The sequence below is a fragment of the Anas platyrhynchos genome, chromosome 9, assembly GCF_047663525.1.
Source record: "Anas platyrhynchos isolate ZD024472 breed Pekin duck chromosome 9, IASCAAS_PekinDuck_T2T, whole genome shotgun sequence".
Taxonomy (NCBI): domain Eukaryota; kingdom Metazoa; phylum Chordata; class Aves; order Anseriformes; family Anatidae; genus Anas; species Anas platyrhynchos.
In genome coordinates, this window is record NC_092595.1 from 18,202,052 (window position 1) to 18,219,393 (window position 17,342).

Below are 17,342 nucleotides of genomic sequence, written 5' to 3' on the forward strand. Positions count from 1 at the left end.
ACTCTCCCCTGCCTCAGCTTGACACCATTCCTCGGGTCCTATCGCTGGTGATTAAGAAGAATAGATCGGCGGTGATCCCATTAATTTATCACAGAAATAATCCTGGGACTGATCTTTCTGAAAGAGACTTAAATTTTCATTGGGAAAGTTGATAGCTATAAATGCTAAACTGTATGGAAAAACCAAAAACGAAACATTCCTTCCATACCTCTTGCATAGGTCTTTGCATATTTTTAAATTTTAAAAGGTTCTACACGAGAACAGTAGAACTAAATGGTTTTTATTGTGTTCTTGTGGATTTCTCAACATCCTCCGTTTTGTCATCCAGAGTACCTTAAAGCAGCGTTCTGACGTGCACTCTGCTCTGTCTGGCATTACGATGTGTCCCTCAAGGAACACAAGCTCCCTTAGGCTCGCTGGAACAGTCTGCTTTTCCATTTTAGCTCTTGCTTTGGTTGAAGAGGGAGGGATTTCCTGTGTCCTTCATTGATAGCAATGTAAACATTGACTGTTGGGTGTTAGAAACAATCCAAACAAAGTTGCTGTCTTTGGTGCTGTGCTTTCTCAGCTAGGTTTTGGGAAGTGAGCTGTTACCAAGCAGAGGGTGCGTTCTGAGCATGTGCACTTAAAAAAGCTTTCAGAAGTAACTGTTCCTTCTGCTGTTTTGGTTGCTTTTGCTGATGCTAGAATTCTTCAAGGTAGTCATCTTGCTTTTGGAACACTTCATTGTCATTGTTTTATATAGGTTTGTCCTTTTGGTTTTCACTTGCTTTCCCTGACCTTTAAGAAACACAAGTCTTAAGTTTGATCACAGCAGCGAGCATATATGTTCTATGAAATAAATCCTTGAATTAGTTGATCTTCATTATGAACACTTCCTCAGTCCCTTCCACCTTTTTTGAGGGGTCTAGCCACCTGCTCAAGGTAGGTATAGCCAACTCCTCTTTGTGAAGCTTTCCAGAGTCTCAATGTTTCATGCTAAAAAGTATGTAAGCAGTCTGTAGACATGTGGGAAGCATGTCTGTAGGGGAGGAGCTGACTAATCCCAACATTTTCTCACAGTATAAAATTTGTTGTGAAGAAAGCTCCGTGATTTGATGCGCTGTCTTGGTGTGCAGCTGATACCCATGTGTTCATAGCTGCTGTGAGAATTACTCTGATATTACTTCCCAGGCACTGAGCTTGCATTGAGATCTGGCACCTGACTCGGGTTTGTTCTCTCAGGACACAGTGAAACGAACAGGTATGTTCTTCAGAAGGGGGTGCCACTGAGGGCGTGTGGTGTGTTGTCAGTTGTCTGGAGCATGAAGCTGCCTCTACACGCTCCCCATCCAGTCTCATTGTATATATCTTCTTTTTTCTGAAAAGGCTTCAAATAAGAATTTTCATCAGGGACTTTAATTTGTTTGGGTCTCTTTTAGGGCAGTGTTAAAATGGAAAGGCTAATTTGAAGAACAAAACACCCTTGAGCTTCAAATTGCTTCTACATTAGCATTTGTCAAGTCTTCCGGTCTAATTAGTCTGCAGGCAATCAGCCTGTCATCAGGAAATAATTACAAGATGTCAAAATTTCTAATACGAATTGGTGTAAAGGGCATTTTCCTGACACTTCATTTACTGAGGTTTGACTCCCATACCTCTTGTGGATTTTGACACCATTCTTAACAGGCATTTCGAAGTTAAAACACAAGCCTCTCACAGCAGTATTTCACACACGCACTGACTGATGACTTTGTAATCAGCTGGGTACTACTTCGTGTCTTAGTGTCCAAATAAATGCTGTGGGCTGAGGAGCTTTATGGAGGTGCTGAGCCCAGTGCCATGAATTGTCCCGTTGATCTCAGTGAGGCAGGACGCAGCATGGGAGGCTGGCCATCTGCCTCTGCCCTGGCAGCTCGAGGTCCTAAGTGCCGAAACGCTCTGGAATGGGTGCAGCCCAGATGAAAAGCACGGGCTGCAGAACGCTTAAATGTCAGCCCTTTCCCGCTGGGAGTCTCACAGGGCCGATTCTCTGTTAGCAGGAAATTTCCAGCTGCTACAATACATTAGGAATGTGCAAGCTATTTTCAGCTGAAAAAAGTCATTGTGTGGGAGAGAAAGTTCCAGGGCTGAAGGAAGCTGGCTTTAATCTGTGCGTGGTATTTCTGCTGTGCCATTTCTGAGTTGGGCAGCAGGAGAACCCAGAGCTCCGTTGCTCTTCACGCAGGCAGGAATGAAGCTCAGACCTGGCATAGCAGCGGCTGTGCCTTGGTTATTTGGTTTGGTTTGAAGTTAACTCCTAGAGAATGAAAATCCGGTTTTGTTTTACTTCAATAATGGAAGTAGAAGGTATTTTTCTCAATAAAGGAATTGATTTAGATGAATAAATGGAGCTCTTCCCACTTCCCTGGGGAGTTGGGAAGCTGGCAGGCATCTAGCTCCGAATATGCAGTTGTTGAGCACATGGAAACGCGCTCGGCAGATGACAGTGTAGCCCTTTTTCTCAAGCAGCTCAGAACAGAGGGACATAGGAACACCGCCTTTTTAAAGCTTTTAAAATTGGCAGATAGGACCTTTGAATATTTTCTCCCTTCTTTATGGAAAATTCAGTTTGCTTGTAGTGAATTTCCAGTCTGCTACACCTTCAGCTGTGTCCATGCCATGTTGCCTGCAGTTCTGGTGTGTATGTGTGAGCCTTTACGGTCTTGTTAAATGAACTTGTAACCTCCTCACGGGGCTGGGAAGGACCCTCCTTGTAGTCACCTAAAAGGCACTGTTTTGGGTTGTTTTGGGTTGGTTTTGGTCTTGGCTTCCTTGGGGTAGCACTGAAAGTGCTGAGCTGGGTCTGTGTGTGGTTTGGTGCTGGTTGAGGTGGCTTCAGTGTTGCTGGGATACAGGCACTGTGCTGTGGGAATCCCATTTCTGTTCACACTGCCTCCAAGGTGACAGATACACCTTGGCCTTAAAACATTCACTGGAATGTGTTATAGAAATAAAATGGTTTTTCTAAAAATTCCTTCCAGGACAGTGGAGAAAGCTGTGCCTGACCCCGCTGAGAAGAGCACTCTGCTTCAGAGTCAGCCACGGGATCAGAGGGACCTGGCTGTGAAAAAGTGTCTTGCTTCATACCCCCTGCTCCTCCCTGCCCCGATTCTGTAGGGGATGTGGCTTCAGGTGGGATCTTCTCCTCCCCCTCTGCTGTCCTACAGCTTTATGGGAGGGCTTCCACAGGTTTCTTTGTGGGTTGAAATTGGCTGATATGGCCGCAGGAGGAAATAGTTGAAGTTTCACGTTCCTGTTTCAGTCAGAGTCATGGGAGGCTAACACACTGAGTCTGCACAGAGAACACACCGCTGTCCTCGAAGAGCGGTGGAGTTAAGCAGGACGGGTGTCTGGGGATGAGTCTGTGGAGGATGAGCTGTGGATGGGGTTTGCTGATTTACTGCCCTGCCTTTGGCACGCTGAGTCTCTTCGTCTTGTACCTACATCAGCACAAACAAGTCAAAAGCACCCAACAGCCTTGTTCCCGGTTGGGGTGTGCTCAGGATGGGTTTGTCCAAAGCATTGAAATGGGAAAACTAAATCTGGGAGCCGTTCTGCGGGAAGGCACTGCGCAGGTTGGCTGGAGGCAGCATTTATCCGGTGCCACCTTCCCTGCCAAAAAGCCTCTGGCAACTTTATACTAGGCAAGTAAATATGATGCAAGTCCTGCAGGAAAAGCATTTTTCTCTTCCTTGTAGCTCTTCAGGGTTTAGTGGGACTGCTGTTCGTAGCCTGGTTAATTACTGACACAAGTGATTACAGGGGGCTGAGGCACAGTTAGGAGCAGCCGATGTTGCCTCAGCTGCTGCCCCTGATGCTACCTGGCGTGTTTGTGGTGTGGGTGTCTCCTCGGGAGCCTGCACGCAGACACCTGTGTGTCAGACACCACCAGGAGGCCAACGGTGGTGACCCCGGGCCTCTCCTGGGAGGCTGCCCATCAGCCACATCCCGAGTGGGGTGAATGCACGTGAGGGGTGATGTGGGGGGCAGGAAAATGTGGGATTCATTGAGCCCTTCCCAGCAGGGCCAGCGGAGCCCTGGTCTCCAGGTTTCCAACCCTTCCCACAGCTGTGGCAGCTTGGGGCAGGGGTTGCTGCGTTGGCAGGGGTGATGCTGCTGCTGGGGCCTCGCGTGGGCTGGGCGAGGAGCCCCGGGCTCTGCCCTGGCTGCAGGCACGTGGCACCAGGTTTGTGTGGCTGGCAGGGTGAAGAGCTGGGCCCAAGCCTCTCAGTCCTGGGGCATGGGATATCACTAAGATTATTTGTTCCTGCTGTGTGGCAGCAAGGAAAGGAATAATTTATTTTGGGAGCCAGTCTGTAAATCAGTATCTTCTCCTGCTGCCTGTTCCAGATGTCTCATAGCACTTTGGTAGTTTCCATTTTCCCTGCCTTTAGAAAATCCATTTGAAAATGTTTGAGGGGCCACAAAAAAAAGCCACAACACTGCAAAGCTTTGATTTGCTCCTTTTGATTTAAGCTTCTTATACGATTTGATCCAGCAATTGCTTCATTTTTAAATCTCCTTTTGTTTATGGATTAGTTTCGTTCCCTCGCTCCTCCCGTTCCCTTCCCATTAACTCACACAGTAGGAGCAGGCTTTTTTCCCAGCTGTCTGAACTCAACATTATCGACCTGAGCGCCACTTCAGGACTTGCTGGGTCTGGTGTATTTGAAGTTGCCTGGGCTAGAGGAGCCTCTCCAGCTCCTGGCTGCTCAGGAACCATTCGGCTAGTTCCCGGCAGGTGGATCTGTGGACTCTACTCTGGAAAACCGAGCTGATCTTCCCTGAGAAGGAGGGAGCGCAGTGCGAGGTGGTGTGATGCTGAAGCCTTGACAACAGCTAAACAGGAGGTTTTTGAGAAAGCAACAGGTGGGTGACCCTGTGTGTGCTGACAAAGGTGCCCCTGCCTTCCTGGCTCAGAGCGAGCCACACTGGGATCTGCTCAGTGTGTGTAGATAATATTTAAGTATAATCTCCATATACTTTTTTTCCTGGACTGCCTGGTAGGGCTGCAAGAATGTCCGTTTCTTTAAACCCTTCCCAACAATGCATACAAAACCACAAGAGCATCCTTTACTGAGACAGTATTTTATTGTTGTTATTTGTAGTGTGGTGGTTGACTGTAGTGTAGAAAAGGCAGCTGCTGGAAATGTTTTCAGATGAAGCTTTTTGTGCTGTCTCGTGCTGGTAGTGACGCGTTAGCTCTGTGCGCTGGCTTGCTCTCAAGCTCAGTGGGAGTCTTCTTTAACGTATCTGAGAAGCTATCAAGTGCTCTTCACTGAAAGGCAGGTTCCTCGGAGAGCAGCTTGGCAGGATTGTCACCAGCCTCAGCCCTAACGCCCTTCCCTCCATTGAGCTGATGTTGCTGAGAGCTGGGCCAGGTCTCGGGGGTGTTCGTGCCAGGAGCCTCCCTCAGTGGGGGAGGCTGCACCGCCTGAGCTCTGCCTGCCTGGTGCCCGAGCCCTTGCCACTGGCACTCTCGTGGGGTGGAGAACCAGCAAAATGGCTGTGCTGGCTCTCAGCCTGCTGCTGAGCTTGGGAACTATTTGGAGGGGAGCCAGGACAGGATCCTGCCAGTCTGCAGGTGGAAACCAGGGCACCTTACATGCTGGCAGCCTCTGGGCTGAATGAGCACTCCTGCCATCGCTTCTAGTGCCAGCTCAGTGAATTTGGGAAGGGCCACCTCCACCTCAGGAGCTGCGAGGACCTTCTGCTCTTCTGTGCCCTCCCCAGGACCCATGAAGCCATGCAGGCAATGGGCTGTTGCTGCTGTGTAGCCTCACAGGTGCCCCAAAGTCTTTTCAGGTAAATCGAAAGAGAAGATCCCTGACCGAAATGAGCACGTCATCTGAATTAGAGGTAATGATAGGGGGATAAACATAAAAGGAAAATCATAGGATTGAAGTTAATGAAAGTTAATAATCTGAATATATTCAAAGGTCTGGGCTAAAAGAGGGAGACGACAAACCATGGGTGGACATTGAAGGCCCTAATGAGACTGGGAGATGTAATGGCAAAACCGCAGCCATCGGTTCCAGCTGCAGGCAAGCACAACAATGGCTTTCAAATTTTAAAATGCTGGCTAAAATATGTACCTTTGGTTTAAATGAATCCAAGTGGTTAAAAAAGGGAAATGTAGAATGTGATATTTAAAAATAACCATTGTTTTGGTCAGCTTGATATTTAAGAAAGGCCAGCTGATCTGTAGAGTTACTGTTTCACAATGTGGTGGCTGACTTTGGGCCCAGGTCTCTACAAAGAGAGCAAGAGCAGAGGTAGGAGCGAACTCTTGGCCCCACACAAGTCATTTTGTGTATAACCTCACTGATCTTACAGGAGGTAGGGTCCACCCTTGGCAGTCGTTGCCCCCACAGAAGGGAATTTTCTGGTGAATATAGTATAGCTATAGTGCCAGAGCCCCAGAGCTCTGTCTGGGGTTAAGCTGCTGTGCCTTCTCCCGTGCAGCACACCCTGCTCTAATGGAAATCCATGTCTGGGTACAGGAGGAAGCCCATGAAAGTGGAATCGTTGATGTTGTCAGCGTAGACACCGTTGTTTTCCCCCTCCCCGTAGACCTGGAGCCAGACCTCATCCCCTGAGCTGAGGTGCAGCAAGACAGAGCCGCTCGCCTGGTCGATGTTGTTGGTCTGGAACTGGTCGTAGGTGAAGATGACGGCCTTGTCCTTCTTGTAGAGGCTGACCTTGACGTCTGACATGTACACCGTCAGGTGGTAGGCGAAGTAGTAGGTGCCGGGGATGCTGCAGAGGAACTTGCCGGTGCTGGTGTCGTAGTGGTTCTGCTCGTTGTAGAAGATCTTGCTGAAGCGGATGGGGACGTTGGGGTGGGGGGCTCGCTCCGTCAGCCCCACGCTGAAGGCGGAGCGGTAAACATAGGCCCCTTCGCCCTTGTCTCCCTTCAGCCCTGGCTGTCCTGGAAAGCCTCTTGGCCCCTCTGGCCCTGCGCTTCCCATGGCGCCTTGGTCGCCTTTGGAGCCTTGCAAACCTGGGGGACAGAGTTGGGGTTGGGAGCTGTTGGTACTGAGCTCAACACCCGTGGTGTGAGACACCGTGTCCACCCCAACCCCGAGCAGAGCTCCTCTGGTGCCACCGTACCGCACGCTCACACCAACCTTGCTCTCCTTTCTCTCCCTTTAGTCCATCTTTTCCATCTTTCCCGTCCCTGCCGGGGAGCCCGTTGTGACCAGGGTAGCCAGGTGCTCCTCCCATCCAGTTGGCGCACGGTGTTTTGGGGTCAGGCTGGGGATCCTGGGCAGCCACCTCCGTGCAATGGGGGGCCACCAGCAGCAGCGAGCAAAGGAGGAAGCCTGCTGAGTCCCTCATGGTCGGTTCCTGAAGCGGATAAGGGCTTTGTTAACTTCAGAGGTTAAAAGGGAAAAAATGAAAATAAAGTGAACAAAAACCCCACTCTTGAATAACAAAGCATTAGTGGTTAAAACTTTAATCAACATATATGAAGGAAAGTGATTCTGCTTGGCCTGATGGCCCTTCTCCATCCCGTGGGGCTCTGGCATTGAGTCCAGCCCGCTGAGCCAGGGCAGGGCCCCCGGCAGAAGTGAGGACCTCAGCCCTGGAGCAAACCCAGCGCGGAGAGGAGCAGGCTGCGGGGCTGCGCTTCTGCACCAGGGCAGCTGGAGCTTGGGACTGAGCCTGGCAGATGCTGAGATGAGATGTGAATGAGATGTTGATGATGAGATGTTAATCTCATCAGAGCAATTGGTGTGGCTACCCCAAACCAGGTGTGTGGTAACACGCTATGGCCAGCCGGGTGCGTTGTCCCGAGGCTCACAGAAATGGGTGGGTCCTTAGCAGGTTTGGATCAGGCTTTTAGGAAACACATTTTGAAATGCCCATTGTATGATGCAGCTCCCCAAGCAGAGATTATACCCTGGAACAAAAGGGTTATCCTGTTACGAGGATTGTAAGTGGCATACAGGACAACGAATGTGGATAACAGGGTGGCCTCTACAGTCCCTTAACTCTGTAATTTCCAAAAATATATATATATTTCACAGCAACTTCCTTGCAGGGTTGATTTTTTTCTTAAGTGAGTTATTTAAATGTATTTCCAATAGTGTCTCATTAGCTCTGGCATAACAGCTTCAATGGAAGCTAAATAGCAATGAGGTTACCATGACTGTGTTTTTTTGTGGGATGTGGAAGGGTTTTAAAGAAACCTTCAGTGCTCTGCACAGTGAGTCCAGCAGGCAGCACCCAACGTGTAGGATTAAGGAACTCTTCAAGCCACTGGGATCCAGCACCCTGTGGTGGGGACGTAGCCCCCCCAGCTGTGTTTTGATGGTTTTGCTGGGGTTAGTTCCGCTTTCTCATACACTGCCTACAAGCGAAGTAGCATTAAAACTTCAGTGTCGTGTGCTCAGTGCTGAGAGCTGGAGCCAGACCTGCTGGTGCCACGGAGCAGCCCTCCTGTAAGTTCAGGGTGGGAAGGGCAGCCCCCCGGCCATCATCCTCCTGCCTTGTTCTGCGGGGCCAGGAGAGGTGTGCATCCCACAGCACCCCGGTTACGTTTTGCAGCCTAATCCTTTTTAATGAGAAAAGTGCTGTGATAAGCAAATAGAAAATGATTTCTAGTAGATGTTGCTACATTTTGACTCTGATCACAAGCAATTTGCTTGTTGGAGAAACCGAGCAATTCTCTGGCACTTGCACATCAGTGGTATCTTTTCGGGTGAGGACCTGAGTACTCCTGGTAGCTTTCAGATAATACAGGAGCTCTTGAGGAGATAAAAGCTCCTATGCATTATAGTCTATGCTGATGAATGAATGTGACCCATAAGAACTACGCCATTCAGAATTGCAGTGCTACATAGCTATGCGTGTGTGTATTTGTGTGTGTATATATACATATGCACACAGATTTTGCGCAAAGCAGAGAAAAAAATGCTATGTTTTCCAGCTCTCGTATTTTCTTCAAAGGCTGTTAGCTGGGGGCCTGGGTTACGCTGATCTCTTTTCTTTTTTTTTATGCTAACTCCAGGCAGTGCACTTCTTGCTGCAGCTACAGCAGTGACTTGCTCCTGGGACTCACCCCGTAAATCCGAGTGGCACAAGTTTCCAGTAAGGAGCGTGTACAGCTCAGGGAGATTGGAGCCAAAGCAGCCTTCTCGGGGCTCTTTGTGGAAAGAAGGGAATCCAGAGGTACCCTTACAACGCTCCCTGAAAGAGCCATGTGGTTTTTTTACTGTCGTTCCTGACTACTTTTGATTTAGGAGTTTTGATCTCTAAATAGCGTTTCCAAAACCAGGAGTGTGAATCTAAGGGAGATCGGCTATTTTGGGTTTAAAATAATCACTAGCTAGTCCAAGAGTAAGCCTAATAAAGGAAACTTCTGCGAACAGAGAAGCCTGTCTGTGATTTAGCCCAAAAGAAGAGAAAATCCAGAATTTAGGAAGAGGGGGAAAAAAAAAATCAAGCTTACCAGCTCTTTGAGTCCTAGTTGGCTTGCTGCTGTCTCCTTAGAAGTGAAGTCCGGCTAGCATGTCACTGTCCCTAAGGGCACGAGCAGCTGTCAGCGAAGATGCTGTGTTTTCCATTTGCTATTGCGCATGCTGGCTTAAAAGTTGGCTTTTCCCATTATTTTTTTCCTGGTCATTGCCTGGTTTTGGGGCCACTTATATAATCCAGTTGCAAGTGATAGCTTGTGAAGGTATCCGTACCAGGGGAAAGGCTGGTTTGGGAGTTTCAAATGAACCCAAACAGAAACGTTTGGGGGGAAGTCAGTGCCTGAAAGCTCGCTTGTCAGGGGCTCGGCTCTTGCAAGCCCCCACGAACAGCAGCTGCTCTGGGTCAGCTGGGAGCCCTTGTTAGCAGCTGGTGGAGAAAATGTGTCTACAGGCTTGTGTTAACACCTTTGAATGTTTTCTTCTTTCTTTTTCTTTTTTTTTTTTTTTTTCCCCCAGTGTGTCAGTAAAATGTGTGAGAAATGTTTGCTTCTCCTTGGAGCTGCGGCTGCCGCACCAAAGAAGGGAATGGCCCAGGACGGGGCAGTGCTGGGGAGAGCAGAGCAGCGTTTCCAACAGAGCTGGGCTGACAGGCCGGCCTCTGAGCAGCTGGCACACGTCAGAGCCGCTGGAAATCCACAGAGCAAGCTCAGCCCTGGGGATGGTTTTCGGTCCATCACAGGTTTCAGCCTTAGGCCAAACCAAAGTTGTCTTTTCCTGCGCTTCTCTCCTTCCGAAGTGGGCGCTGCATCTCAGAGGGGAGGCTTTGAGCCCTGGTCACTGCTGGGCAGCTCGGGGTTAACTGGGTGTAACCTCAGCAAACCCTGCCTGCAAAATTGGGCCAGGGAAAACCAAAGCTAGGTGTTGTCCCAAGCAAGCACGGGGAAGCAGTGTTGGGGAGCTGGAGTCCCTGGGGATGGGGAAAGCTCGTCCAAGGGGGTGTCAGCAGAGAGGTGTCCTGAATTTCTGCTGCTATAAAGAGATGGCTACCTAGGGGGGAATAAGAGGATGTGTAAATGGATTAATTTCTTATATGTAGAGCTGGGAGTCAGCAAGGGTAAGTTCTGAAGTAGTGAGGAGAAGGCCAAAGAAGGGAGCAGCTGTTGGATTGCTGCTTGCTTGCTTCCTTATTTTGGTCGAGTTGTTGGTCCAGCATTTGAAGAATTTGGATTTTTTTTTTCTTGACAATAATTTTTTTTCCAGGCAGGGTTGAGACTTAAGTCAATCATCCCTCATGCAGTCCCAGTAACACAGGACGGAGAACTGCTTGGAGGGCTCAGTGGAGATGAGAGGTGCCAGGAGCCAGGCAGGTTGTTGTCTCTGCCAGCTCTCGGCTTGACCCCCGAAATGCATGGCTGGAGAAGTTCTGTAGGCTGCTGGTATCTGAGGATCAGACGTGACGTGTTTAATAGGTAGTGCTATAATTGTGGTGTGGCATTTTGGTTCGGCTGTATGGAAAATGCCACGGGCATAGATGACTCCTGGTCCATCAGCAGCCTTCCAGACGGTATCTCTGCTTCCCCCAGGAGGGCAGGACATCTGCCACTGCCCCGTGCTTGTGCCCAGGTGCTCCTAACCGCCCGCTCTGGGCATCGGGGCCAGCTCCCATTCCCACTGCGGGGTGAGCTGCTCCCACCTGTGGGATGTGAAACACCCCAAACGCCTTTGCTCTGCCCGGTGTTGTACCAAGCCTGCTGCCCGGTGAGGGGTGCTGGCAGGCAGCAGCTCCCCCGGGTGCTCTGGGTGTTTTCGGCTCCCCATGAGCATTGGCCACCGGCCTCATGCGGAGCCTGACCTTATTTACTCTGCTGGGCCCGATCCCAGCCCGTGAATGTGAGAAACGCAGAACTGACGGATTGCAGACCGCAGCCTGCCCTGAGAATTAAAAATAAGCCCGAAGTTATATTTAGAGTCTATAAAGCATAGCGGGAGGCTGATTATCAGCTGCGCTCCCTCAGGCATGGTCCCTGCTGCTGCGGGGTGAGGGCTGAGGGCCGTGCCCCCCAGGGACACCCGCCCTGCCCCGTCCCCTCGCCTTCCCCTCCGCCCTGGATACTGCACGTAGGAGGAGCAGCACAGTCTCCACTTCACTAAAAACAGTGAGAAGTGTTTATGCCGTTCAGCGGGCAGGCTGCCAGGCTGTGCAATGCTCTTTTCATGCAGCCCCAGGCTGTGCGCTGTGGATGGCCAGCGCCCCACACCACAGGGGTGTGAGGGGAGCCTGGCAGTGCTTGTGCTGGGGGTGCTGGCCTTGGGGAGCCCTCACCCCCTGCCCTGCCCTGCCCTCACCGGGTGACTCCAGGCTTCCAATTTCTTGTCCCGTTTCACTCACGCAGATGGGCTCTGCTCATCCCTGCAGCTGGCAGCTCAGGCAGGGTGGCTCCTGCCAGGCTGGAGCACGCCGGTGTCCCTCTGCTTGGTGACCGCGGGTGATCTTCCCGGCCCCAGGGAGTGCTGCTTGGCTCCCAGCGAGGGATCTTGGCATGTCAGTGTTTCTCATGCCAAAGGAACAGGACATCCAGACGTGTTTGTTCGGGCCTCGGGGCTGTGTCAGTCCTGCCAGGTCCTGCCCTCTCTCATGCAGGCTGGCAGCTGAGCCAGGCGTTGCTCCTCTTACAGGCCAGTCTGCACTGGGGCTTGCTCTGAGGTGGGCCGGGATCAGAAGAAAAGCCTTGGTGACCCGGTGTGCAGTGTGCCCCCTGAGCCATCCCCTGTCCAAGCATCCCACCAGGCCGTGTTCCCAGCAGTGATGGTGTGCTCCCAGTGAGGCACCTGGGCACGTCTCTGCCCAGCTCTCCCCCTGCCTTCACCCAGCTGACAGCAGGTAATCCTGCAGCCACCCAAAATCTGTGCGCATCCGTCAAATCAGGATTTTATCATCAGGTGAATTGTTTATCCGGAGAGTATTTCTCAATACCTGATCAAAACCTGATCTCCTTCTATGACAAAGTGACGCGCTGGGTGGATGAGGGAAAGGCTGTGGATGTGGTCTACCTTGACTTCAGCAAGGCTTTTGACACCGTTTCCCACAGCATTCTCCTCAAGAAACTGGCTGCTCTTGGCTTGGACTGGCGCACGCTTCGTTGGGTAAGAAACTGGCTGGATAGCCGGGCCCAAAGAGTCGTGGTAAATGGAGTCAAGTCCAGTTGGAGGCCGGTCACTAGTGGCGTCCCCCAGGGCTCGGTGCTGGGGCCGGTCCTCTTTAACATCTTCATCAATGATCTGGACGAGGGCATTGAGTGCACCCTCAGTCAGTTCGCAGATGACACCAAGTTAGGTGCGTGTGTCGATCTGCTCGAGGGTAGGAAGGCTCTGCAGGAGGATCTGGATAGGCTGCACCGATGGGCTGAGGTCAACTACATGAAGTTCAACAAGGCCAAGTGCCGGGTCCTGCACCTGGGGCGCAATAACCCCAAGCAGAACTACAGGCTGGGAGAGGAATGGTTGGAGAGCTGCCAGGCACAGAAGGACCTGGGAGTGATGGTGGACAGTCGGCTGAATATGAGCCAGCAGTGTGCTCAGGTGGCCAAGAAGGCCAAGGGCATCCTGGCTTGTATCAGAAACAGCGTGACCAGCAGGGCTAGGGAGGTGATCGTCCCCCTGTACTCGGCTCTGGTGAGGCCGCACCTCGAGTACTGTGTTCAGTTTTGGGCCCCTCGCTACAAGAAGGACATCGAGGTGCTTGAGCGGGTCCAGAGAAGGGCGACGAAGCTGGTGAGGGGCCTGGAGAACAAGTCCTACGAGGAGCGGCTGAGGGAGCTGGGCTTGTTCAGCCTGGAGAAGAGGAGGCTCAGGGACGGCCTTATCGCTCTCTACAGATACCTTAAAGGAGGCTGTAGTGAGGTGGGGGTTGGCCTGTTCTCCCACGTGCCTGGTGACAGGACGAGGGGGAATGGGCTTAAGTTGCACCAGGGGAGTTTTAGGTTAGATGTTAGGAAGAACTTCTTTACTGAAAGGGTTGTGAGGCACTGGAACAGGCTGCCCAGGGAGGTGGTGGAGTCACCATCCCTGGAGGTCTTTAAAAGACGTTTAGATGTAGAGCTTAGGGATATGGTTTAGTGGGGACTGTTAGCGTTAGGTCAGAGGTTGGACTCGATGATCTTGAGGTCTCTTCCAACCTAGAAATTCTGTGGTTCTGTAATAACTTAAACACGGAGAAGAGCAGCTTTCTATGCAGATGTGGATTTCTGCACCACCCAAGTCAGCTGTGAGTTTTGGACAATAGATGGTGCTAAGAGCCCTGGCAGACCAGCTGCTGTCACACCGAGCCTCCTGCAGTGGCTCTGGGCTGCGGGGCTCTGCCTGGGCACTGTGCAGGGCCGGCAGGGAAGGTGGGCAGGCACAGGGGCCCCACAGCCCCGAGAGCTTTGGTGGGAAGGCAGCTCTGATAGGGGTGCTGGGTGGCTGCTGGGGTATTGAGATGAGCCTGGTGGCAGCCTAGCTCCATCCCTGTGCACATCCCCTGCGGCATCGTGTCCTCCCATCGCTTTTCTTCCCGTTGTGTAAATGCACGAGGATCACTGTTGGCCACAGCTGTTTTTCCATTCACTCTGGTATCGACCCGGGGCTGCTGGCTCCGGTGACCCCAGCTGCCTCCCTTCTCTTTGTGGCCTGGGCTCCTGTGGGGACTGTTTCTGCGTTGTGCTTCTGGCACAGCTTTTGGCTCATTTTGCAGCAGTTCAGTGACTTTTCCCACTTAAAAGACAACTCCAGGACTCTCTTGGTAATGCTGGATGTAGAGGATAAATCCTTTTGTCCCCTCTGCTCCCCTGTTTCTCTGACACTTCTGCCCCTCACTGTGCTACCCCTTGCTTGCTCACCGACGTGCTGTGACTGCAGGACGGCAGAGCAGGCGGGCTGGATGCTGGCTGGTTGGATTTGGGAACTGCTTTCCCAGGGCAGGAACCTCCTGGGCTGGCACCCAGCTGCCTGGCACATGCCCTGGTCCTTGTGCAGACAGCTCGTCCCCACACGCCTGGCTGTGCTGCGGGCAGCGGGGGCACCACAGCATGGGGAGCTGTGCTAACAGGTTCCTCATGGACTGAACTCGATAAGCTTTGCTTCAAACCAGCAGGGAGGTGCTAGGGGACAGCACTTCGTGTGTTTCTCCCATCGTTCATAAAACCTAATGACCTAGACACGAGGACGGCGTTAGTTAAAGGCAGTGCGAGTCTTATGTTGTCCATAAAATAAAATATTATTGTGGACTATGAATGATGCATATTTCATTGAGAAGCTGTAAATCTGATCAAAACTGACTGCTCTGTGTTTTGACTTCGGGCGTTTCGTGGTGTGAATTAGCACAGAGTGTTCCTGGGGAAGCTGCACAGGCTGCTTCACCTGTGATGCTTTCGATGGGGAATTTCTTTATGCTCGGGAGAAAGCGTTTATGGCTGCTGTAGGGCTAATGCAAGGCTTATGATGTCTTTAATTATTCATTTTTCTAAGTGCTTGTTCTCCTGACTCGAACAGCCAAAACCACGCTATGACTGGCTTCGGCAGTAAATTGTGTTTTTTTCTGGAATCGAATTACTTTGCCTCTGCTGCAGACTTTGCCTCCCTTTGCTTCGGAAGACAACTGAAGTGGCAGTGCGTGCGGCGACTTGCTCTCGGCTCTCACGGTGTGGGACCATCCTCCTGCCTGTGGCAGCACCTGCAGCCTGCGGGCAGCCCTCAGCAGACCACGGGCGCTGTGTTCGGAGCACCGCGGGCTCTGCTCGGGAACAGAGGTTCATTTCCAGAGCGTTTTCCTCCACGGCATGGCAAGGTGCTGGGCCGTGTGGCTGCGAGGAGGTGGGCGCCAGCATTGTGGCCGTGGGGCCAGTGCCCAGCACCGAGCCCCCCGATGTAGTGCTGCCCACCTGGGCCTTAAAAAGCCTGGGGTCTGTGCTCACACGGGGACCCTGCAGGGCTGCAGATGCTTCTGTGGTGAGGCACGCTGCCTTCCTGCGCCTCTGTAGGGTTTTAGCAGGGTTCACATGTTGGCGCCTGGCCCGCTGCCTGCAGCCAGGCGCTCCTCTTCCTCCCGCTCCCTGCTGTGCTGTTTTCTGCAGATGGCAGAAATTCTCAGTGGCATAAATTCGTCTCCTTTTATACTTATAGCCCCTCTGAGGGTGGTGTCTAATAGGGACTGTCCTTTCTCAGTGCTTTGGCAAGGCAAGTACTGGCATCCTGCTTTGTCTCTTCTCAAATGACACAGAGGTACTCTGAATAGCAAGGAGGAAAAAAAAAACAAACAAAAAAAAGATCTGAGTTATTTCTTTTTTTCAGACAGCTTCACACATTTGAAAAATGCTCTAAATGCTTTCTTCTCTGCCGTTCGGTCCTCTTGTTTCCTTGGGGCCTTGCCGCTGGTGTTGGGGCAGAACCCAGCCAGGTCAGGCCGATGCTCCTGGGCTCCTTCGAGGCAGAAGCGCCCTGCCCACAGCCGTGTGCGAGCTGTCAATGCAAATATTGTCATTAGGCTGAAACATAAATAATCACTTACAGCTTTGCCACTTCGGTTTGTGATGAGCCTGCAAATGTCAACAGATGTTTGTCAGAGCTGATCAGGCCACTGCAGTGCTTAGCGGCTTTGTCATGCCTTGTGTCTGGGGTCTTTGTTTGTCCCCCACCTCCCCCTCAGTGTGTAGTGCTTTTTCCAATACCTCTGAAAATAATTGGCTTCTTTTCCTGGTCATTTTTTATGTTCGTTTCCAAAAGGCACGGGAACAGCCCCTTGCCACGCTGACGGCCACGTGTGCGGCGGTCGCTTTACAGGGCAGCTCCCAGCTCCCTGAGCGGGGTGGCTGGGGCCTGGTCTCCTGGTGCCCGTGGCAGCTTGGGCATCTGCAAGGAGATTGCAAAGAGAAGCACTGACCTGGTTGCATCGTGTTTGTTACTCTTCTTGCTCTCCCGTGCTGTTCACCCGATGATTTATTATTTTTTTCCTCACCTCCTTCATATTCATTTGCAGCTGGTCTTGAGCAGAACAGGAACCCAGACACATCTGAGTCGTGTTTTCCACTGATGGTGCCGTGTGCCAGAATAAATGATCTCTTACAGGGCCATGGTAGGGACCTTGTGTAAGGTGAGAATTTAACAACAGGCAGGTTAGGAAACACAGGGGGGGCAGAGGTAGCCAAGGAACATGGGTAGAAGTGGTCTCAGCTACAGCTCATCTGTGTCCGTGCACCCTGAGGTGGCTCTTACAAACCTCTTGAGGTTTGGTTACATCCTCCCATGGCTTACCATCACCCCAGGCTGCCTCTCAGAGCAGCTTTTGGGTTCTCGGTGTCCCCTGGGGCTGCCGTAGGGCTGCAGGCACAGGGAGCGGTACAGCTGCCTGGTGTCTGAGCACCACCTGCCTGAGAGCACACAGGGCTGAACCCGGGCTGGGATGCTTGCTGTGCCCCTGGAGGAAGCCAGCTGGAGCCTCTGTGCTGGAAACCCCCCTGGCATTTGCCCTGTTACCACCAACGTGCCATATGCTGAGTGTGGGGAAGTGTTGCTGGTTTGCATAGTGCTTAGCTCTGAACGCAGGAAGAGGTCACCATCCTTCCCCTTTCCATGGGAAAGGAACCTGGTGTGTCGTCTCCCTGACTTTTCTTTGAGCTGTGTGCGTTGACCCTTCCTTCAGGCTCTGTCTAGGCACTGGGGGGTGTTTCTCGGGGCTCTGTGTGCTGGGCCTGGGCGCACAGCATCTCTCTGTCCTGCAGTGGCACCCTGCAGAGCTCCCTGGCTCCAGGCCCCAGCACAGCTGTTGCAGGAGGTGTCAGGAGGACTCGTCTCCCACCTGCCTGGCCCCCAGCTTGGAGAGCGGTGCCCGGTGCCCCCACTGTCACCTCCTTCCCCTTCCCCCAC

At 51.9% G+C, this 17,342-nt stretch overlaps 1 protein-coding gene across 2 annotated transcripts; it reads right to left on the reverse strand.

Annotated features, from left to right (window-relative positions):
* Positions 1–5,090: 5,090 nt before the first annotated feature.
* Positions 5,091–10,011, reverse strand: ADIPOQ (adiponectin, C1Q and collagen domain containing). Of its 2 annotated transcripts, none has more exons than XM_072042197.1 (3): positions 9,479–10,011; positions 7,152–7,396; positions 5,091–7,024 (listed from the first exon to the last, which is right to left on the reverse strand). In XM_072042197.1, exons 2-3 carry the CDS (start codon positions 7,360–7,362, stop codon positions 6,498–6,500), a joined length of 738 nt encoding a protein of 245 aa, XP_071898298.1. In that variant the 5' UTR covers positions 7,363–7,396; positions 9,479–10,011; the 3' UTR covers positions 5,091–6,497.
* Between the last annotated feature and the right edge of the window lie 7,331 nt (positions 10,012–17,342).